Source organism: Cornus florida, unplaced genomic scaffold (assembly GCF_030987335.1).
Source record: "Cornus florida cultivar Cherokee Brave unplaced genomic scaffold, ASM3098733v1 CherokeeBrave_3.0.0_Hap2_Chr08, whole genome shotgun sequence".
Taxonomy (NCBI): domain Eukaryota; kingdom Viridiplantae; phylum Streptophyta; class Magnoliopsida; order Cornales; family Cornaceae; genus Cornus; species Cornus florida.
The window spans coordinates 47854558-47871326 of NW_026775578.1; the positions used below are offsets into that span (position 1 = coordinate 47854558).

Genomic DNA, 16769 nt, shown 5'->3' on the forward strand with positions numbered 1-16769 from the left:
TACTTGCAGTTTATCACGTTGTTCTTCGGCAAAAAGGATCTCGATATTTGGCTTAATCTCAACAAGATTTGCAATTACAGATCGAGTTATTTATATCTAACTATTTATTTATGCACTATAGGTATGTGAAAATCATGAAGTTTTAAGATATGAGATTCATGTAAATTTGTGATTAATGATTTCACGAATTATTTATTTATTTGTAAATTCATGTAAATTTGTAAATTTGTGACATCGGTGATCCCTTTTTCCTACATATTTATTTATTTGTCCCAAAGTGATATCCTAAAAACATATTGTAATAGGACTCTAATTAAAATAAGCTATTAGTTTTGCTAGCATGTCACTAAGACAATAAAATCATCGGACTCTTGTCTAGATGGTATAACCTCACCTTTAAAACATTGGAAAGAAAAGGAGGAAGGTCAAGCGTTAAGTGAGGCAAATGAGTATTCAAAGTTAATGCTCCTATTATTTTTCTGGACATCTGATAATAAACATCCCTATTAAAATGTAATGTAAAATTTTTCAAAAATTCTCCAAGCTAGCAATAGAAAAATTTATTATTTGAGGGTAAATTTTGAAATGTCAAATTGAGATATGCATTAAATGTAAATATATATCACTATATCCCTTCTTTGTATATATACATTTATATTCTAAAACGGCTAGTGGGTGGGAGGAAGCAATAGTTTATCTATTAAACCTAATTGTAGATGAAAACTACTACCATATGGAGACTTTACTTACCGACACTTCAAAGTCATGAGTTAAATATTTAAAATAAAAACTCCAATCCTGTTGGTTGGCGTTAACGAAGCCTGCCATGTATATACATGAGCTTGAAAATAATATAAATAAATCAGTTTCTGAATTTAAAAAATAAAAATATAAAAAAATTCTTTTGAAGAAAGGTGACAAGAACAAATTATTTTTACTATACAAATTATTGTATTACTTATGGTGAGTCACAAATTTACAATTCCCAAAGTGCCTATTTATTTTGAGACGAAAGAAGTATTATAAGTATATGTGTTTATTGTCATAATTCTTTTTTTTAAAGTTATTTATTGCCATAAATTTACATGATATGTAATTGTTTGATTGTCTTTTAATTATAAAAATTATGGTTTGAAATGGAGAAATGTTTGGCTTTTAATTGGTTACGTTGTTACATTGGACTATGAAAAACAATGACATTTCAGACATATACTATTATATTTACACAATAATCTTAAATTTTATTGAAAATACTTCAAATAAGTCAAGGACCTAGGTGTAATTTGGGCAATTGACCCCACTTATATATATATATATATATATATATATATATATATTACTATTATATGCTAGCACATCCGTCCCTCCCTTACACAATTTTTCAGGTCCGTCCCTCCTTCAAATGTAAGGTTTTTTTTACATAAATTATGATGGGAAGAAAGAATTAATAAAAGGTAATATAGAAGTTAGAAGAGAGTAAGAAAATAAGGAAAGATGTGAATTGTAGTTGTAAAAATAGAATAAATGTATATATATTTTAATTCATATAAGATTGTGTTACAGAGCTATGAGAAGGTGTGTGGATTTTAAAAGAATGGCCTCATGGAAAAAAAACATTATTATGGGGACCATGAGTTAGCCCAATGAAAATGATATTTTGTGTGGCTAAAACAGACCAATAATTTCTGAAGAAAATTATATGATAAACATATAAGTCAAATGAAATGACAGCAAGGGTCGGCCCACATACGAGATTTATTTACTATCAACCTGTTTTTTCAGAATCCCATATGATTACTCATTTGCTAAATCAAGCAATGACACCGAGGTTTGATCGAGAAGTGTACAAGTATCCGGTATGGAAAACTCATCTGCGATGTATAAGTCGTGGTTTGCCGACTCGGCCGACTCCCGAAAAGTGATCACACGTAACTTATATGACACATGGACTGATTATTTTGACGAAAATATTCTTGCATAAGCAACAAAAAACTCTCAATTTCTCATTTATAAAAGTTAATAGTGTTGGAGAATTTGATCATGCCTAAGAGTATTTTTTGTCAAAACAACTTATCCATGTGTCATGTGCCACGTGATCATAACACCAAAATTTCAACATTTGTGTGCCAAAAGGGAGTATTTTGCATAATATTGTGAGTGTAAGCGTGTCTGTTTGAACCTTCAAAAAAAAAATAAGTAAAACTTTTATTTTGACAGTCATTAAATTAGAACGAACCGAAATCCTCTTTTATGTTGACCGGTATATAATGCAACAAATTTAAATTGTGAATGCAACCATTACGTAAATGTGTTAATTTTTTTATTTAATCTTGTTATAACTTATAATTACACGCTCTAGCACGTTGTATTGGTGTTATATCTTTGATATAAATATATTGCAGAACACTTTTACAAGTGTTGCATTTTGTAACATAATTGTGTTGCACCAATATACAATGAATGCTAAACAAAATGTCATATGAGTACCCACTTAAGTCACATGATTTACCTTAATGAGAGCCGCTTTTGTATCCTTTGTATCCGGTGCGCGCTTCCATTTTTACATTTTATACACTCTTCTAATTCAACTCTTACTTTATATAATTTAAATTTTGTCATTTTTCTGCTCTCGTTCAAACTTTTACTACTCTTACTGCTCTATGCAACACAAGCTTGCTCTATGCAACACAAGCTTGGTGCATTTGTTCGGTCACACGCATATATAACAGCATAAATCAAATAATAAGCAGGACTGAACGACAAGCGAGACATTAGAATAGTACATACTTCCTCCATCCCATATTAGTAGTTCATTATTCTCTTTTGACATGTCCCAAATTAATTATCTTCTTTGAGAAGTCAAAACAAATAAGTTCTATATTTTCATCATTATCTTTTATCTTTTTAAAAAATTTCAAACTTTGTAGCTATATATATTTAAATTAGAAGGAATAAGTTGGTAATTTTAAAAAGAAATAATATATTAAATGCATGTTTTTTAAAAATTCTAATTTTTAAAAATAGACCTCTAATGTGGGACGGGGAATAATTAATATACTATGCCATGACATTGATTTTGTGGACAATCGTTGAGACTTAGCAGGTCCCTGAAAGATATTTCTGATTTCAAAATCATTTTGAAAGACAATGACACATGTATTTGTATTTCTTTAATATTGATGTAATCATTTGATCAAAATTAAAGATTTAGTTTGATCAAAATTTTTAAAATTAATTCTTTAATGACATTGAACACAATATATGACAAGCACATATTCATTTTAATACTTTATTTACTTGACACGGTAGAACTTAGAACGACAACATTGTATATATATATATATATATATATATATATTTCAAACATTGTAAATATATATATAACTTTATTTCATTTTACACAAAATATAAGTTCTAAGTTAATCTTACACTCATATAACGACTCTATAAAATTAAAGTTGTGTTCGATTGTATAAAATTGGAGTTTTGAAATTGAAATTTATAAAATTGGAGAAAAGCAACTTATAAAATTGAATCAAATTTTTTTTCAATTCCTCCAATTCCAATTCTAATTTCAAATTTTCAATTCCATGCAACCGAATACAACCTATGGGTAAATTTCACTTATCTCTGGTGAGATTTGTAAATATCCCACATAATCTTCCAATATTTTATAATTCCACTTATCTCCTTTGAAATTTTGATTTATGTAAAGATTCAAAAATAGAAGGGTCTATGTAGAACTTTAGGAGAGTTAAGTAAAATTTATCCAATTTTTCACACAAAGTCAATGAATGCATGATAATGATCATTTTAATTTTCTCGCAAAATAATGTAACATCCTTGTAATCTAGAGAATTTTTATACAAAAAGTATTTTTTGTGCCCTATAAAATTCGAATGCAAAATATATGAATTTATTTTCACTCTATGCTAAAAGTTAGGAATTTTTTGACTATAGTACCCTTGTGGTGTAACGTACTTTATCAACATATTTATCTAATATTTCAGCATATATAACAAATATATTAAAACACGATTTAAATATATTAAAATCTAAAACAAATATGTTCAAATCTATTTTTAATATCTTTATTTTTAGTTTATACGGTGCACATTTGATCCTTCTTAAAATTGTGTTGAAATATTCAATAATTTGTTAAAATAAATTTAAAACTTGTTTTTCGGATGTCCCTAATTGTTTTACTTTACACATGCAATACTGTACTGTACTAAACTTGAAACCAAATACTATTTTTATTTCTTTTTCATTATATGTCATGTCATTTTCACAATGTCCTTAGCATATTTTGTTGCTATAGTATAAAAATATCTAGTAGGAGTACTATAAATAAAAATCTTTTGCTTTCTCATATATTTTAATTTATTTATTACGTCAGCAATTATATTAGCGAGTCTTGTGACTATCTATAAATTCTCTCACCGGATGGAAACTCGAACCAAGTTAGACATACTATATAAATTCTCATCCCCTTCACTTTCTCTCTCTACATTACATCTGCTCTGCTACTCTGTTTTGTTTCCTCTGTGGAGACTTTAATATCTCTCCTCTCTCCTCTCCTCTCCTCTCCTCTCCTCCATTGAAGCTCCTCTGCTTCAAGCTATAGTTTTAGAGAGAGAAACTAAGAAATGAATGCCGAGGCTGAGCTCCTGCTTCCTTACTTCACCAACTTCTCTCAAGAATTACAAAATCTTGAAGACTACTTTTCTTTCCAGAAATCGAACACTTCAATGGTAATCATTTCTCTCTTTCTCTGTCTATAATTTCTCAATCTGTATGCTATCGTACTTTCTCTCTCTAGAACTCTCTTTCTTTTGTCGATTTAATTGATAGGCATTTTTCTTTTGATGAGGCTGATAGAGATATTTAACTCCTATTACTGTTTGATTGGGACTTAGGGTTTCTTACATTCTCTCTATTGAAGTGTGGTATTTGCTTTCAGCTCTGTTCGGTATAAAATTACGATATTTTTTTTTACCCAAAAAAAAAAAAAAAAATTACAATATTTTCTTTGGAGGCATTTGATTATTTATTGAGGCTTTTGTTTATTTGCAAAGGAAATTTTAGTATTTTCTTTGATGCCTCTGATTTTGAGTCCTAAATATCTTTTTTTGTTTTTTTGTTTTTTGTTTTTTTTTTTTTTAACCCTAATATCTTATTTTGTTAAGTATCTGTTTTTCTCTGAACATTTTCGTAGCAACCAAACATAGCATAAATAGAGATATTCAACTTCTATTTGTGAGTTGAATCTGGAAATAAAAAGATTAAGAGATGGAAAATGATTTCACAATTATAAGTTCCTTGACTCCATTTTCTTTCAAAAAAAAGAAAAAAAAAGAAAAAAAGAAAAAGAGCGAAGGCAAGAAGCCTAGCTAGCACCAAGCACAAAGAAAGCAACACCAAAACAAGACAAAGCAAGCCCACCAACAGCAGATAAACCAAGAAAAACAAAACCCTACAAGCCTGGCAAAACCAAACAAAACAAACACTGTAGTTATTATCACAAAAAAGTCTCAGGAATATTCCAGGCAGCAACCAAACTTCTGTTAGCATCAGCATGAGGCACCCTTAGCATAGACAGCACCCTTTGCCACCAAACTTATGATGTCAACTTGTTTGAATGGTTCACTTTTAAATGCACTTACAATAATTAAACAAGAAAAAAAAAAGTTGGAGAAAAGTAGAACCGTATCTAATCCTTAATTGTTATTATTTTATGGTTTTTGTTTATGTAGTGGAGGCATGTGTGTGTGGGTACCAACTAGGAAAAAAAAAAGTTACAATAAGTCTTTACCTTTGTTAAAACTGGGTAATTTTTCTGGGCATTTACTGACAATAGCATTCATCTTTGGTCTTTTGAGGGTTTAAGGTTTAGTTGGAGGGTATTAGCGAAGATTAATAGTCGTATACTTCTTACTTAGGAACACTTTAGAAAATTCAACTTTCAGCATTCTGAAAATTTTGGGGAGGCCTGTTTTCTGAAATGTGGATTTCCAGGTAAATTTTCTTTGTTCGGAGTTGATTGTTCATTTGGTGACCAAAGTGGGTTAGAAAATAAGTTTTCAACTTTTTGATTATTCAGCCAACTCCCTCAAACTTTTAATTTTATTAATAGATAACATTTAATGGTCCTTTTTCATTTTTTATTTTTTGAATATTCTTCCCATTTCATTATTATTATTTTTCTTCTGATTTTCTAGAAAACAACCTTGTTATACTTGCCCCATTGAACCTTGGTTCGTATATGATACATGTTTCAGTCCATCTTTACTTATCTTACAAACAATATGCAGAAATTTTCAAACCATGGATCATATGCCATGAATCCTAAATTTCTCTTTCTTCACTTTTACATCAGTTGATTTTATATTTTCTTTTCATATAAAATTTTTGGTGCCAATTTTGAGGAATATTCTGGTCTGTAAGTTGCGCCTAATAATTCTGCCCGAGTATATTCTTGAATTTGACCAATTTTATACAATTGTTGGACTCCGAAATTCTCAACAGGCTCCTACATGACACGAGTTTTCACTTGTACTTTTGAATTTGACTTAACGGTTTTCATTTATCATCATCATCATTTTCTTCCTTTCCTTCTTCTTTGTTTCCTTCTTCTTCTTCTTCTTCTACTTCTTCTTTTATATATTAATTTATTTATTTTTAACACCACTCTCAAAATTCACGCTGATTTCAAAAGTTGTCACTTTGCCAGTTAGAGCTCATGCACAATAGCATTGGACAATTAGCATGATTGCAACCTCTTTTATGCTTGATCTGCTTGAATACACAATTCAAATCATCTTGATAGGTTCCTATTACAAACACACTTGATTCAGTTCCACAAAGCACAGGCTGCAACTTATACATGGGCTGTGCTTTAAACACTAGGGGCTTCTCATTTTGTATGTTGCATGCAAGTAGATGGAGAAGCAAGGTTTTGTAGTTCCAACTTAAGATTTTGTTCTTTTGCGGAGTACTGGAATTATTTGATGATTTAGACTACTTGATTTTATCTTAATTTTTGAAGTTTTGAAAAATCCACTGAAGAAAAATCTCAATCAGACACTTGGGGAAGAAAAAAGAAAGATCTCAATCAGACCATTTAAAAGTTAAAACCATTTAACCGTGGTGGTTTTATATGTTGACTACCATGAGAAGGAATCAAGTATTATGCAACCTCAGCTTGGGGTGGTTGGTTATGCAAGATTTCTCTAGAGAAACAGCTTTGGACTATTTGAAATAGTTACGAACTTACAATATAAAATGCTATGGTTTTTGAGTTTTGACTGTTATTGAACTAATATCCCTTTGTCTTTTGAATGTCTTATATAGCAGCTTCCATAAAAGGATGAAAAAAAAAAAAAAAAAATTCCTGGATGAGAGGTGTTTCTGTGTAGATGTGAAGATGCCTAGTAATTTAACTAAGATTGAAAGTTCTTGATATATATATATATATGTTATGAATAGTTCCTAAATGATCCTTTCACAAACATGTTTACTTCCATTTTTCTTTGATCTGTTTCCTCGTCATTGATCAAATAATAATAATATTTGTTAGATTCTTCTGAAGCTTTTTGTTTAGTTCTGTGCTACTGTGGGTTATCTGCATTTTAACAAATATTTGTGATCTATGTGAGGACACTAGCAATGATATGTGAAGTACTGGCGTTGGACAGACAACACTCGAGATAGGTATTATGCGATATGTATCCGTATGGTTTGACGTGCAACCTTACCCGGGGAAAAAAGAAAAGAAAAGAGTTGGACATGCACCTAATTATCTACTTATTAAAATTTTTTATACAATATGCATGAAACTTTTTTGTTATGTTCCATTTACTTCTAACAAGTGAAAACATGATCTTACTATAGAAAATAAGAGAATGGTTTAAATAATTTGAATATTCAGCCATGATCCTTTGAGTTTGGGGACGATATAAATTCAAAGCTTAAGCACATATCAGCATCTTGAGTACATGTAACATAGATTGTGATTCTCTAGACATAGACAATGCTCCCAAACCTAACTATCTTAGTACTTAATTATGACCTTGATGTAGACAATGGTTAATATTGAAATTTTATCACGCTAAGTTGTAAGTGGAATTTTGGCTATTTTTTACATATGGAAACCTCAAACATTCACTACGCTTACCTATCAATGTACAACAACCGCCCCCAACCCCAAACTAGCCCCCCCAAAACCAAAATTCCATAGAGAGTCTTTTAAGGACTGGGATGGTGCTATATTTATAAATTGTAAATTTTGTGTAATATCGGTGCACTTTTTCTTAAACTTGGAGTTAATTCGTAGAAGATGATTGATATTTATGTATATATTTTCATGATTTGTTGATTCTGTCTTGGGATCCAAGATGTATTGTGGTGTTTTTTATTGGTTTAAAGATTGTATATTTATTTACCTGTATTGAAGATATTGTCAATGAAGAATTGTTCTAGTTGGCATGTCTTATACCACTTCATCTTGGAATTAATGCAGGGCAACCTGATTCAGACCTCCACCATATTGGAATATGACTTGGGGGGAGAAGGGGATCTATTCAAAGCTCCAGAACCAATTACTGAAGAACCAGTAGTGGGCCTTGATCCAATGACAGCTTCCATTTCAATGACCTCTTGTGGTGAAGATGCCATCTCCCCCCATGCACTCGAGGTCACAGACATTGAATCAATTCAGAGTGAGCAACTCTTGAGTGACGTTTTCTATGAATGCAAGAAGGATATCTTAGCAAAAGATGCCATAGAAACACCATTTTCTGATGTCCTGGATATCAAGATTCCTGGTGTAAGGACGGATGAGAACCTTGTTGCTGAGGACAAACTACCTCCTGAAGGACCATTCCAGAAGAGTGAGAGTTCAGGGTGTTTAAGTTCAATGGAGTGGATACATGGGGCTCCAATGATGCCAAGTTTTCTGGATTTCCCAGCTGCCTTCGGGATGCGAAGGGCATTCAGTGAAGGAGATATAAAGGTTAGGTTTAATTACTCTCTTTCATTCCTTAGTTCAGTGCATTTCTTTCTATCTTTTTTTATCCACTTCATAAACGGTTCTCTGAAAAAATTGAGCATGAAATAGCACCTGTGTAGCCTTATAGGTGCTGCTAGTTGGGGTATCTAGAAGTGAGTATGTGCTCCTGGCTAGAACAGGGGAAAAGATACAGAAATCATAATAAATCCACAAAACAGTGGTTAAGAGATGTGGCAGGTTTATTCGAAAACCAAAGTAATTGCAGTTCTTGAAATTTAATTACTGGAAGCAAGTCTAGAAGAGCAGAGTAGTTTAAGTAAGCATGACTAAATTTGAAATGGTTGAGGCTTCCTTTTACACTTCTTTTATCTTGCATTATAGTCCTTGTAGAGGCTGGCTTGTCTCTGTTGACGCTGTTCCAGTCCCAGGAGTTATAAGCAGATCTAAGACAAACAAAAACATGAAGACCTATAAAGTTTCTGTTCTCTCCTATTCATGAAAGAACCCAAGTAAAAATAAGTCAGTCTGTTTGTTTGTTTGTTTTTTTTTTTTTTTTTTCTTTTTTTTTAAGTTAACTAAAAATAAGTCGGTTGTTATTTATGAGAAGGTGAAGCGGTATTCTGATAAGAAACTTGTAGTAAAAATCTCAAGCATCATTATTAACAAAAGAAAGAATAGGCCAAGCTGGAAGCTGATCAACTTCTGTAGCATGGACACATTATGACACTGGACACGACAAAACATGTACACATCAGCACAACAAATCACAAAAGAGAAACATTAGATGGTAGCCACAAAGATATATTTATTATATGGCATGTATTATATTATGACAGTGAATCTATTAGTTTATGGCTATAATGTGAAAGTTTTAACTTTTGAATTATTTACCCATGCCAAAAAAGTTTTAATTGATATCCAAGGTTCCTTGATCAAGTGTCCACTTAGTGGCACCCACATGTTCAAAAATAAAAAATATATATATTTTAAATAGCAAATACCACGTGTAAGATGTGTCAAATATGTGTCTAAGGGTGTCTTCATGAGTGTCTGAAAAGTGCAGGCCCCTCCTTACTTGTCTCTGTATCTTAGATCATTGTGATCAGATCACCAATTTTTCAAATTCCATCTCCACAACAATGATTAAGTTATATCGAGTATACTTTGGAAATTGCGTAAAGCACCTTGGTGGGCTTGATACTACTCTTTTGGTTGCTTAAATGACCGGAGAATATTTTGGTCTTTTGAAATACCACATCAATGGCCTTTCTGATCATTTCTTGAAGATTAGTCCCTAAGTAGCACGAAAATGGATACGAGACATGCATATGACATGAAACGGATACGGTGATACGGCAAATCCTAAAAAATTAGAACACAAACACGGCAAATAATAAATATATTTTCTATATATATGATGTTGTACTTTAAGAAATTAAGAATAATATTAGTTTTTACAACCTTAAAATGAAAAAAATTTGTGTTGTGCTGGGAAAAAGAGAGAATAATAGAAAGACGGTTAAGAAAGAGGGAAAAAAAAAAAAAAAGAAAAAAGAAAAAAAAGAAACAAAGAGGATTATGGTTTTGTTAGAAAAAGAATCAGGCCTCAGTTAAAAATAAATGTAAGAATCCATAGAAGAGAAAAAGTTCTCGGGGAATAGAGGAAAAAGGAAAAAGAAACGCAAAAACAAATTTATTGTGAAAAGGAAAAAAAGAAATATCTAGGATTTGTGAAGAATAAGAAGAAGAAAGAAAGAGGAGGACAAAGAAGAAGAGAGAAAAGAGAAGAGAGAGATAGAGAGAACATCTACCAGTAGCGAAGATTGGTTGGTGGGAGAACATGAGAGTCAAAGATGACCGTGCAAGAGTTCGAACCTTGAACTAAAATATAAGGATAAATATCTAATTGTTTTAATATAAAATTGTTTAATAAAACAACAACTTTTAAGTAATTATGTAATTACCATCATATTGCTGAAAGTTATTTAAGGACTCCTAATATTTATATTTGAACTCAACATTGTTTCTAGAACTTTCTTAAAAATCCCCAAGAATGGACGTGTGTTGGGCACGTATCAATGGCGTGTCAAACGCGTGTCCACGGTGTGTCCAGATATTCAAGAAAATATAAAAATTTCGGACACATTTTTTGGCGTGTCCGACACGTGTCGAGGCATGTCTGGCGAGTGTTGGTGTCCGACACAGATTCTTTGCCCTTTTAGGTGTGCCCATGCTTCCTAGATTACCATCGACCAATGACATATGTCTAAACAACAGCATAAAAATTCATTTATAAATGAGCCTTTTTATCCTTGATCTCATCCTATATATATATTTATTGCTAAGTAGCTTTTCTAATTGTACATACTTAGTTGAAGAGCAGTTTACATGTCAGGTCTCCAAACTAAGGATTCATTATAAGGAATTCGTTTCATCTGCATTCATTTTCTTTTAATTACAATTGTCTTTTTTCTGTTTCTCTGGTGTACACCACCGGGTCCTAGTGTGTGATTGAGCCCTAAGCATTTACTAATTCTGTGATGAAGTCTACAAACTGAGAACTGTTTAGATGTTTCTGTCCATTTCAACAGGATGGGGCTGGGGTCATTGATACTGAATTTTTGTGACAGACTCTTGGTAATGGTAATTTGAGCTTCATCCGTTCTCCCCTTGTGCAGCCGCAAATTATCAGCAATTGTGGCAATGAAGACCGCGGGCAAAAGCTTTCCAGATACAGGAACAAGAAGTTAAAGAGGAATTTTGGCAGGAAAATCAAGGTAATTTAGAATTAACAACTTCCTTTTCCATGTTTTCATTAACATCCCACCACTTGCTCTGTAGTTCTGGATGTAGTTTTCATAATTTCTTGGTAATTATTGTTTATCGTAGGTGAAAGTGTAAAAGTTGAAATATTATTTAAACTTGTAGTGATGTACAGCTCATAGATTTGATCAATGAGTTTGTCAAGCCTTGGATGGTCTGTCTTCCATCAAACTTTGCATTCTCGGTTTAGAGGATATACTTGTTTACTAAATAATTGAGCCTTCATATTGCCCATCCAATGTCCAACACTTGTAATCTTTGCCTGGATGTGCAGTGTTAATACTTTTTTTGTTCCTCTTATGGTGTCTAAAATGTTTCAATGGTCTTTTTTGACCTCTATTGGAAAATAGGTTCCTTATCCAAATTGATGCCATAGCAGGCTGGTACAAGTACAATGATTTTGCATTAGATGCATTCTCAACCACCTTTGCGGGGGACGTTATTTGTTGACCTTACTCATAACATAATGTTGACACCTATACTACCCGCGACCTCCTGTTTTAGAGCTTTATCATGGTTCATTTTGGATATATCTCCTTCCTAAGATCTTGAGAAGTAGTTAGATTGATTATCAACTGTCAACACTATTAAAGCACCCAACTTGGGATGGAGTAGTTGGTTTTGAGTTTTGATTGGTTTGGACATTGCTCGGTTCCAAGGATTTGATTCCTTTGAAGTTTATGCCATTGTTACCTTCCATTCTTCAATATAGTAGGAGCTAGTTTCTTAAAATGTCCCTGTATTGACATTAACCATTCATTTGGTCACTTGATAAGCTTTCTGAGGAATACAAGTGGTCTTCTCTTCTGTCTTCTATGACTTAAATGAATTACATTCATTTTGCCTGGTTAGGAAATATTTTTTCTTCGAGGGCCTCAGTTTCCTCAAACTTCTGCATCTTTCTTGAATAATGACTGTTCCGTGTGAACAATATACCAAGTTCGGTTAGCTACTTGTTATTTAAATATTCGTAAGATCATTTTTTTCTCCATTTCTTAATATTTTTGATGGAGAGATAATGAGTCTCATTGTCCATACTGTTACTATTGTATCTGACTATCTAATTACCCGGACTTACAGCTGCTTATATAATTAATTTTTCTTAAGATGGAAATTTTTGGCCAGGCGCAGGGCTTCTCTGTGAAAACTTTATTCTTTTCTTGCCTAAACATGAACTGCATCATTTCACACATGAGATAGTAAATACCACTGCTTTTCTGTGTCATATGATGAAAATTACCATCCTTTCCAATAATTACCATATGGATCCCGTGGTGAATTTAGTGTGGTTTGGTCAATTTCTCGTCAATACACTCATGATGTGTGTTACTTCAGTATGCTTGCAGGAAAGCTCTGGCTGATAGTCAGCCGAGGATCCGTGGAAGGTTTGCAAAGACTGAAGTATCTGATATTACCAAGTAGCGTACGTATCAACTCAATCAGCAAGCAGAAAATGTAAGAATGATATCAGTCAGTGGTAGTGTAGGCCTGGCATACCCTTAGTGGAGCTAAAAAAAAACAAAGAGGCTTTGCTCAATAAGCCAGAACCTGAACATCTACAAAACCTAGTTGATATCTTTTTCTTTTTTTTTTTCCTGTAATAATCTTTTGTAGATCGAAATGGCCAAATAGAAGTTGTATATAGTGCATGTGGAATAAAAGTAGTAGTTGTTCATATATGTGCTATAGATTCGTTATAATTGTTCGTGTATGATTTACTTCTCCGTTGCTCATTTCACCATATTCAGTAACTAGTGTTCAGGAATGGAATGCGCGGTAAACTTGAAACGATGAAAATGTGTACTCGAGTCCTTTCAGCGGATTTCATGAATATAGAACCTTTTTTTTTTTTTGTTGCAGTGGAAGTGTGTCAACAGGGATATGATGCTTAGGCTTGCAAGCTTGTAAAACTAGACAGTCCAAGCCTTGTGATTGGAACAGAACACCAACCATAGTACAAAGCCACCATTTTGACAAGAGTAGCAAACTAGCCTTCCACCAAAATTGCAATAAACCCTACCAACCAATTAATTCATTCCATTGAATCAGGAAACCCCCATTTTCTCTACAGCCATAAACCCTCTTGTGATAGGAAAAACCCTTCATGGACCACATACTCAACTACCTTTCTTTTTAAATAGTTGGAACATCTTATAAGAACCAACGGGTTAGTGGTTTAGCAGTATCAGGTTTTTACTTTTTAAAGAGAGGTCAGAGGTTCAAGCTTTAACGAAGGTATGTGTGGCTTAGTACGTAGTACCAACTAAAAAAAAAAAAAAAAAAAAAAAAAACATCTTGTAAGAATGAGAGAGAGTATTCTGTTCTAGAATCAGAATTATAACCTGCTCCTTAACTCAGCTGTGCAATGCAAAAAAAAAAAAAATACTCGTATATATATATATATCTATAATATATATTTTTATTATAAAATTAAGAGGGATAAAGAAAACAAGAGAAAGGAAATCAAGAGGAATTCCTTTATATGCTTTCTGTAATAGTTTTCAAATCAATACATATATGCCTATTTATAGGCTCAAAATGAGGCTTTCTCTGTAAGATTCAAAATGAAGCTTCCACTGTAAGCCTTAATATGAAGCTTCCACTGTAAGCCTTAGTTGTGATCTTCCTTTTCAAGCTAAGGGTGTCATCATGAATGACTTAAACCATTGTGGATCCCACACAAACATATATATATATATATATATATATATATATATATATATATATATATATATAACACTCCCCCTTGGAATTCACAATACTACATTAAGAATATGCCTCGTTAAAACCTTGCTAAAGAAAACCCAGTGGGACAATACCCTAGCGAAAGAAAAAGAGTACAGTATTCTTGTGTATCTGAAAATTGTATTGCATAGATTAAAACTGCTTCATTAAAACCTTACCAGGAAAATCCAGTGGGACAGAACCTGGACGAAGAAAAAAGAGTACAGTATGCCAATACCTCTTCGATCAATCGCTCCCTCTTATTGTTGCATTAGTTCGTCCCTGAAGATCCTTCAGTTGACGCATTCCAATGTTGTGCACTAGCTTTTTGAATATTGTAGTTGGAAGCGTTTTAGTGAATAGATATGCTAGATTTTCACATGAACACATATTCTGAATATCAATATCGCCCTTTTTCTAGAGTTTATGTGTAAAAAAGAATTTTGGTGAGATGTGCTTGGTCATGTCACTTTTAATATACCCTTCTTTCATCTGTGCAATGCATGCCGCATTATCTTTATATAATACAGTTGGGCTATCTTTTATTAATGAGAGACCACATGTTGTTTGAATATGTTGGATCATTGATCTCAACCAAATGCATTCTCTGTTTGCCTTATGAATTGCGAGTATCTCAGAATGATTTAAAGAAGTTGCAATCATTATCTGTTTCATAGATCGCCATAATATAGCAGTGCCGCCACAGGTAAACACATATCCTGTTTGTGAATAGGCTTTATGTGGGTCAGAGAGATAGCCGGCATTTGTATATTCAATTAATTGAGAATTTGGTACTTTTGAATAAAACAATCCCATATCAGTTATGACACGAAGATATCGCAATATATGTTTGATTCCATTACAATGTCTACGGGTTGGTGCAGAACTGTACCTTGCTAATAAATTGACTGAAAAAATTATGTCAGGTCATATGCAATTTGCAAGATATAAAATAGCACCAATAGCACTAAGATAGGGCACTTCAGGACCAAGGAGTTCTTCATCATCCTCTCGAGGACGAAAATGATCTTTCTTGATATCAAGTGATCGGACAACCATTGGAGAGCTCAATGGATATGTTTTATCCATATAAAAACATTTCAGGATCTTTTCTATATATGTTGATTGATGGATGAGAATACCGCTCGAAAAATGTTCAACCTGCAGTCCAAGACAGAATTTTGTCTTTCCGAGATCTTTCATTTCTAATTCTTTCTTTAAGTAAGTGGCCATCTTTTCAATCTCGTTCAAAGTTCCCACAAGATTCAGATCATCAACATATACTGCAACGATAACAAAATCAGATTCTGATTTGTTAATAAAAATGCATGGACAAATATGATTGTTCACATACCCTTTTTTGAGTAAGTAATCGCTAAGGCAATTGTACCACATTCGTCCAGATTACTTCAATCCATATAAGGATCGTTGTAATTTTATCGAGTACATATTACGTGGTTTTGTTTCAGGCATTTTAAATCCTTATGAGATTTTCATATAAATATCACTATCTAGTGATCTATATAAATATGTTGTAACTACGTCCATTAGATGCATATGCAATCTTTTTGTAACTGCCAAATGTATTATAAATCTAAATATGGGTGCATCGATCATAGAGGAGTGTGTTTCCTCATAATCAATACCAGGTCTCTGTGAGAAACCTTAAGCTACCAGTCGGGCTTTGTATCTTACGATTCCATTTTTCTCATTACGCTTTCGTACAAACACCCATTTGTACCCAACAGGATTAACACCCTCAGGTGTCTGGACTACAGGTTCAAATACTTAACGTTTAGCTAATGAATTTAGCTCTGCTTGTATTACTTCTTTCCATTTTGGCCAATCATTTCTTCGTCGACATTCTTTGACGTTTTGAGGTTCCGAATCCTCATTATCAATATCAAGAGCAACGACATATGAGAATATGTTGTCGACAACAATTTCATTTCTATTCTATCTCGTTTCATAATTTAATGAGATCTCATCATTTTCAGATACCTTTGCCTCATCTAGGGCATATGTCTCATCAAGGGCCATATCATCATCTGTTGTTTTTGCCTTATCAATATTTATTATTTCATCATTTTTAGGTTGCCTTATCAAAGACTATAACCTCAGATTGATTAATAATATCTGTTGCTCCTTTTGTGGCCTCTTCAGGAGTGACAATTTTTCTTTGTGATTTTCTCTTACGAGGAACAATATCTTT

At 32.7% G+C, this 16769-nt stretch overlaps 1 protein-coding gene across 2 annotated transcripts; it reads left to right on the forward strand.

Annotated features, from left to right (window-relative positions):
• The first annotated feature begins 4454 nt into the window (after positions 1 to 4454).
• On the forward strand, positions 4455 to 13533 carry LOC132271624 (zinc finger protein CONSTANS-LIKE 4-like). Of its 2 annotated transcripts, none has more exons than XM_059773071.1 (4): positions 4455 to 4754; positions 8522 to 9013; positions 11641 to 11787; positions 13169 to 13533. In XM_059773071.1, exons 1-4 carry the CDS (start codon positions 4650 to 4652, stop codon positions 13253 to 13255), a joined length of 831 nt encoding a protein of 276 aa, XP_059629054.1. In that variant the 5' UTR covers positions 4455 to 4649; the 3' UTR covers positions 13256 to 13533. The 2 variants fall into 2 exon arrangements, with proteins under 2 accessions (XP_059629054.1, XP_059629055.1); XM_059773072.1 differs by having other exon boundaries at positions 11689 to 11787.
• The last annotated feature ends 3236 nt before the right edge of the window (positions 13534 to 16769 follow it).